The sequence below is a fragment of the Triturus cristatus genome, chromosome 6 (assembly GCF_964204655.1).
Source record: "Triturus cristatus chromosome 6, aTriCri1.1, whole genome shotgun sequence".
NCBI lineage: Eukaryota > Metazoa > Chordata > Amphibia > Caudata > Salamandridae > Triturus > Triturus cristatus.
The window spans coordinates 181,280,767-181,288,106 of NC_140589.1; the positions used below are offsets into that span (position 1 = coordinate 181,280,767).

Consider the following 7,340-nt stretch of genomic DNA (forward strand, 5'->3'; position numbering starts at 1 on the left):
ACAGGATGGAGGGACGAGGAGAGAGCTGTTCGAGGCACAGCAAAGTGGCACACACATAAGAAGAATGCATACTTACACACACGCACATCAGAAGGGAGACATGCACCTGTATGAAACACAGCAAAGTGGCTGGCACACTTATCATAAGGAAGATGCATGCACCTGTGTGACACACAGCAAAATGACACATCAAGGAGGATGCAATCATCTGTCTCAGACACAACACAACGACTCTCACACACACACATCACACGGGAGACCTATGCACCGGTATGAAACACTGCAAAGTCACACACACATCATAAGGAAGAGGCATGCACCAAGACAGCACAAATTAGTCATGCACTAGTCTGAGATGCAGCAAAATGACAACCACTCACAGACACATTACAAGGAGGGGTCATGCACCTGCCTAAGACACATCAATTTGACACACACATACCAAAGGAAGAAGCATGCGCATGAGACATAGCAAGATGGCACAAACGCCCATCGAAAGGCTAATGTAAGCACCCGTATGGAACACAGCAAAGTGACACACACATCACAAGGAGGACTCATGCACCTGTCTGAGACAAAACGCACCACACACACATCGCAAAGTACAGTCATGCACGTGTCTGTAACACAGCAAAATGACAAACACACACACACATCACAAGGAGGACGCATGCACCTGTCTGAGACACAACAAAGTGACACACTCACACCATAGCCAATATGCATGCACCTGTGCGAGACACAGCAAAGTCACACGCGCACAGACACACACCCACATCACAGGGAAGACGCATGCGCCTCTGCGAGACACAGCATAGTGACGCACACCGTCAACGAAGAGATACACACATCACACTACGGACTTATGCACCTCTCTGAGGCGCAACACAGTGACAAACCCAAACTCTTTCAGAGAGAACGAAAACACGCTATACTGGGCCACACAGATTTACACACAGATCGCAACGGGGACTAATGCACCTAACTGAAACACAAGGCAAAGTCACACACATCACATCTCAGTATGAGGTATCAGGTATGAGGGAGGCCAATGCATTGGTCGGAAACACGCGACAGGAATACACACACACATTGGTATAAATGTTCAGTGGTCTCCGAAAAAGGGTTTGGTTTGCGTTTGGTTAACAACCCCAGGTAAAACAACGTCACTCGCCCCGCGGCACATACCAGACAAGACTCGCTCATACTCCCGTCCTCTGCCACCAGGCCAACCCTGTGAATGCCACACAAACGCGCGCAGCAAGACAAACACAACCACACACGACTTTGTAAACACGTTTTCTTCGATAAATTAAAGTTATAAGTCCCTGGCTGGTCATCTGCCGGGATATCACACCTGGGAAAGCTTTTGTGTAGTAAAGGGTGGCAGCCAAGGGACGCATGACCGGCCGGAGCGCACCCAGACACCGCATACAGACAGGTGCCACGTCTGCCAAGACAAGGCATTAAACGGCCGATGCAACCACCTCTCCTCGCCTCGCAGTAACTACGGCATGCCCTCCCACCCGCAGGGCACGCCTCGGGGCTTTTTCTGACACAAAATGCAGAGAAACGCAGCACAGTCTCAAAAACACACACAGTTAAGGGTAACCACCTAAAATACTTCTGTGAACGAAGCCAAGCAACAGCCTTCCAAAGCACCCACCTCCGGGGGAAACATTCATGTGAAGTTATTCCTTGAAGGAAGCAAATCCATGCAACATTTCCAAACTAATGCAAACAAATCACGAATCCTGTCTTTGGCTTTTTAATATCAGTAGCCTCTAAGACGGCTTCGCGGCACACATCGCACTCCCCATAAATCAATTTATCACCACGCCAGGATCCCGCACGGAGGCATCTTTGGCTGAAAGGCAGCCGTCTGGGTACCAGATTCCTTGCTATAAAACCCCATCCGTCCGCCCTAAGGGATGCATGCCCCCATCCCCTGCTCACAACAGACTCAAAATATGATACAATCCTTCGTCGCAGCAACTGTTGTACAGCCAGGGGTGCCCGCCGCCGGCGACAGATGTCCCAACGAGCCACCCCCCAGATCTTCCACGAGACGGATTAGAATTAAAACATAACGGTTTCTGCGGATTAAAAATACTTGGAATAAAAGGGCACGGCGCGTAAAGAGGTACCTCTGTGTCGTGAACGAGTCCGGGGAAGGTGGTGGACATTGTTCGCTTTTGTTTTTGTTTTTAAAATCTCTTCCTCCCTTCAAAGCAGTTTATTCTTCCGTCGCAGCCGCTCAGCCCCCCAAAATCCAAACTTGTTATATTTTAACGGGATCGCGCGCGGGCGCCCGGTGCCTGGCCGTGTCCTTTCCTTGCACTCCTCGGAAGAAAAAAAAAAATTCTGCAGGAAACGAAGTCTCCCCTCTGCACACGAGCGGCTCCCTCGATCCGATTTTGTACTTGCAGGGTATTTCTTCGGCTGATGTCGTAGGTCCCTTGGCAATACCGAAGTTTTGAAAATTAGGCATCAGCGCGGAGAACGGGGAGGACAATGGACGGAAACGCAGCATCCCAGGAGACCCGGAATAAATATTGTATCTTCGCCTAATAAGGGACTCGCCCGCCTTTCAACATTTTTATCCGCTTTTTCCCCAAACGCCACCGCGCCTTCTTCCTCCTTATACGGGGATAATGCCTGCGAAGGGCTATTTAAACAGATCTGGATAATTATTTTTCATTTTTTCGTGTTTCTGCATATTCCCTACACATAGAAAGAACGAGCGAGATTTAGCGAATGGGATTTCAGATAAATGTGTTATTTTCTTTCGATTTATGGTTATTTTTGCATTTTGGACACCCTGCTCCGTGCGATTCTGTCTATTTTAGCAACATTTTCGTTTTGTTTTCCTTAGTTCGATAAGGTTTTCACTCTTTTTGTAAAGGATAACAGAAAAACAATGCATTGTTTGTTACGATTAAGAGGCGATTGACGGGCGCATCCTTTGATCTGAAATCGACATTAACAAATCATGTATTTCACATCGAATTCCATCTTGTCGCCGCTCGATTGCGTGTCTTGTGAGTGTGGCATATTTCCAACGTGTATTTATTTAATCCTAACATATTTTGAATGATATATTTTGACTACAGGTGTATTTCTTTTTTCGGAATCGAACAAATTGTGCTGAGATACAACTACGGAGATTGGACTGCAGCGACTACATTTCATTTATTAGAGTCGGTCGGGTGGTTGCCTGCTTGTGTATGGGCAGAACTAACTAGCTCTTTGAATGCCATAGAAGTAAATCTTTCCACTTGCTCTCGGTTCTATTCTGCTATTTAATAAAGATCCTTTTTTCAACAATTGCTAACGTAGCCGAGCGAAATAAGAGGGTGTAACTCCCCTTTAATTGACACATGATTGGTTTTGCTTTAAAGTGTTTAAGAAAGGAATGTGTCTTAATACTGCGCCTCGGGCGAACAGGCGTGGTGTTTTTTTCTGTGAAAGCGGTCCAGAATCGGCGGATTTGAGGGTGAGGTTGACGAGAGGAGCTGTCAAGCAGACTTTTACCTCCTTTGTGCCAGTGGACAAAGGCGCACGAGCGGACCTGAACCCTTCCTCGGAGGGGCAAGTGTGAGCTTAGCCACTCGTGTTCGGGACCCGGCGGGGGACACTTGTTAGTGTTGGGAGCCCACCGGCAGGTTCAGCCGAGGAGTGCGGCGGAATCGGGGAGGAAGAAGGCGAAAGGGCTCGGAAGAGGGGAAAGCTGGGCGAAGGCTGGAAGAGAAAGGTGAGAAAGAAAACGAATGGTATAAAAGAGGGACGGAGGAATGGAAACGGAAAATACGAAATATTGGAGTGATATAACATAAATGAAAGAAGGGAAAAAAACACATACGGAAAGGAATCCGAGAGCAATAAAAAATAATGCAGAAGACTGGAAATTCGAGGTGTAGTCGCAGAAACGGGACATCAGAATGTCGAGATATTGATGAAACGGAAGAAAGGAAATGAGAAGGAAAACAATTCAAAAAGGGAGGAAACAAGAATGGAATACAGAAATAACGAAACCGAGGGACAACGAAAGAAAGCTGAGGGGAGTGAAGAAAAAACAATGGAGTAAAGGATGTAACAAAGGCCGGGGTTAAGAGACAATGAAACAATGACTGGAGTTCAAAGATTGGAACAGAAAAGGAAAAAAGAAAGAGAAATATAGAAAGAAAGAGACTTGTGCACTTTAAACAACCGTTGTTCCGGTGTTACAACTTTTAATGTAGATACTTAATAAGCAAAGGAAATGATACGAAAAGCCCGAAGGAAGGGCGTTGCTTATCTCCGAGAGGGTGTTATTTATTGCACTGTTCAACATTTGCTTTGCCCGTGGGGTCCCTGCGAGCTCGTGGTTGTCTGGTCTCACTCCTACCGACGTCCCAGCAGTGTGTGAATACCCGTAGCCTCCGTTCTTGCGTTGTTCGCCCAACCTCCCGTGCTGCGGTAGGTGTGATGTCAGCACCCGTCACACTTGTTAATAGTGATAGAAGGTTTTGTCACTTAGGTGCGATCGTAGGGTCCTGCACGCGAGTGCTCTTCTGAATTGTGTCTGTGGAGATGACACTTCAGCTACTGAGGGATGAACGCTGGGGTTTTCAGCGTTACCGCCCCCGGCGGTATTTAGCGCGGCGTTGATTTCTTTTCATCGCTCGGAGCTATACTGCGTGGACATACCGCGCGCTTGGACCACACCCGAGCACTTTTTGTTTCTCGTTCTCTCCATATATATCCCTTCGAAGGATAGCGGTTGGCCCACGCCCAATCTCGGCTGCCCCACGCCCAAGCCGTGCCTGCAGCGGCCACAAAGTGCGCTCCGTGTTCATATAGCTGCCGGGCACGGAGAAAGCATCCCTTTGTTTCAAGAGTTATGTGTTTCACGTGGGAACGTGAACGGTGATCTCCAAGCAACTGTCACCCAATAAAAATAAATCAAAATAAAAAGTCAATAAAAACGTATCGCAAACAGCAACTTTTTGGAAAATGTTTTATTTTTTTATTTTTAGCATTAAACAGTGGGCATACTTTGCAGCAGGATATCTTTTACAGCTGTTTTAAATAGCAATCCTATTTTTAAATGTATACAGCACGTGCACTTAAAACGGAATGTGTTTCTGTCTATTGAAGCATTAGTGTGTTTTTGAATGTTATGAATGAGCATAGACCCCCCCAAGTGAAGATGCACAAGTATGTATCAACACACACGTAGGCAAACGAAACGAAAAACAATTGCTGATATATGTACATGTGGATCACACAAGTACACACCTATGTTTCCGACAGATAGATAGATATACAGATCGATAAACATACAGATATATAGGTGACCATGTAGATTGATAGATAGATATACAGATCGATAGATAAACATACAGATCTATAGGTGACCATATAGATAGATAGATAGATAGATAGATAGATAGATAGATAGATAGATAGATAGATAGATAGATAGATAGATAGACATACATATAGGTGACCATGTAGATGGATGGATGGATGGATAGATAGATAGATAGATAGATAGATAGATAGATAGATAGATAGATAGATAGATAGATAGATAGATAGATAGATAGATAGATAGATAGATTATTTTCACCATTGTTCTGCATTGGGAGGATCTATGACCCGCAAGAGGTGGGCAGTGAAGCCACTCTGCGCACAGAATATTGGTAATAATAAGTAGCATATTACAGGATTACTCTCTAGGCACATGCATATATGCGTTATGCCTCGACACTCGTTCACACACATTTGTTTAAAAACAATTATTTAACCAAAACCAGGGTGTAAGGGTTTAATTCTGAAGGGGCCTATCCGCGCGCAAAATCATTGCAATCTGCAATATATTAGGTCATTATGATTTTCTCAGGTCAGTTTTGCAGTAACGCGATCAGAACGTGACATTTGACGCCTGTAGCATACTAACAATGCGTGAATATCCATTAACTAGCACATGCTCTAAAAGTGTTATTTGCCCCACTGATTTTCGCTGGCATGTGTATGTGTGCGTGTGTTTATGTGGTCTTGTGTATTCGAATATACATATATTTATTATACATTTTACATATTTAGTGAACTGTGTGTGTGTCCATATTTATACAGATGTGTGTGTATATTATTTCTATATTCTACATTCATAGCTGTATACATATCCAGTGTGCTATAATCTTTACACACACCTTTACGTACCTAGTGCTGCTCAGCGGGACGCTCTCGGTGTACGTCAAGGTGGTTTACACCAGGCCCGGCCCAGGTCTTCATTGGCCTTCAGGGCCGGACTGGGAACCAAAACCGGCCCTGGCAAACTGCTCGGCCAGCCCCCCTGGGGGGCAAGAGGGGTGCGGCGAGCTATTGAGCCACCCAATAAAGAACGCCCGAGTGAGTGAATAGAGACACCTGTATTTTACGTCCCAGCATTATTTCAACATGTGCTGAGCACTCCACATGACAAAAGCGCAACAATACTGCTAATGTTTATACAAAATATATATTATTGTATATTGTGTTTGTGCACGTGGTCGCAGACGCAAACGGTAACAATCTATGTAACAGCTATATACGTATGTACCCGGGAAAGCATATACACGCATATAATATATAAGAATGTTATAACGTTTATTGCAATGCATATAGGCGTGTGCGGGGACGTCACGCGCTGGTAACGGCCAGCGTGCCGCGGCGTCTGCCCCAGGAGTCGTGGAGTCGATGGGGCGCCATATGCAGGGGTCTTTAGCTCTCTTATCCATCTGCTCCAGTGTTTGGGCCCTCGCAGCTGGTTTTGTAAAGCACCCCGTTTACAGTTATTGCCTGTCCAATTAATGGGCCGAGTCAAACTGTAGATCAGGTATTAAGTGGCCCCCTCCCGCCCCCCAGACCTCACAGCTTCCTCTGGACTCTAATCCACGGCCCCTCGGCCAGCAGCAGACAAGCAGAGATTACATCGAGGCGCGTCCCGGGACTCCACTTCCTGCATCCAAACACGCGCCAAGTTCAAAGTTTGTTTGTATTTGAAAGCGTTGCATGGTGTACCAGGAGCTAGAAAGGCTGCCGAGTGGTGTTCGTAGCCCCTCCCCTTCCCACCACTGTGGCGGCGACCCCCCTGTGCCCTCAGCAGGGTTACGTTGGCTCTTACCGGAAGTCTAGGTGCACACGACTCTAGCGGAAGTGCCATTTGACTGGGAGAAACAGTTCTGTGTTCTACTCCGACGTATTCCGAGTGTAAGAAACGTCCAGGAACATTAACCTATATAAGAGATGTCAGCTTTAACTAGGAGAAAGCAAGCGGTACAAAAGGGGGTGGTGATGGACGGAGTATCAGAACC

At 46.2% G+C, this 7,340-nt stretch overlaps 1 protein-coding gene across 1 annotated transcript in view; it reads right to left on the minus strand.

The window, feature by feature from the left end:
* Positions 1-2,323, minus strand: part of TFAP2D (transcription factor AP-2 delta) — an 86,266-nt gene extending 83,943 nt beyond the window's left edge. Inside the window, exon 1 of the mRNA XM_085609140.1 lies at positions 2,148-2,323. Coding sequence (XP_085465266.1) covers positions 2,148-2,186 — 39 coding nt within the window. The 5' untranslated portion in view covers positions 2,187-2,323. The remainder of the gene's footprint in view (positions 1-2,147) is intronic.
* Between the last annotated feature and the right edge of the window lie 5,017 nt (positions 2,324-7,340).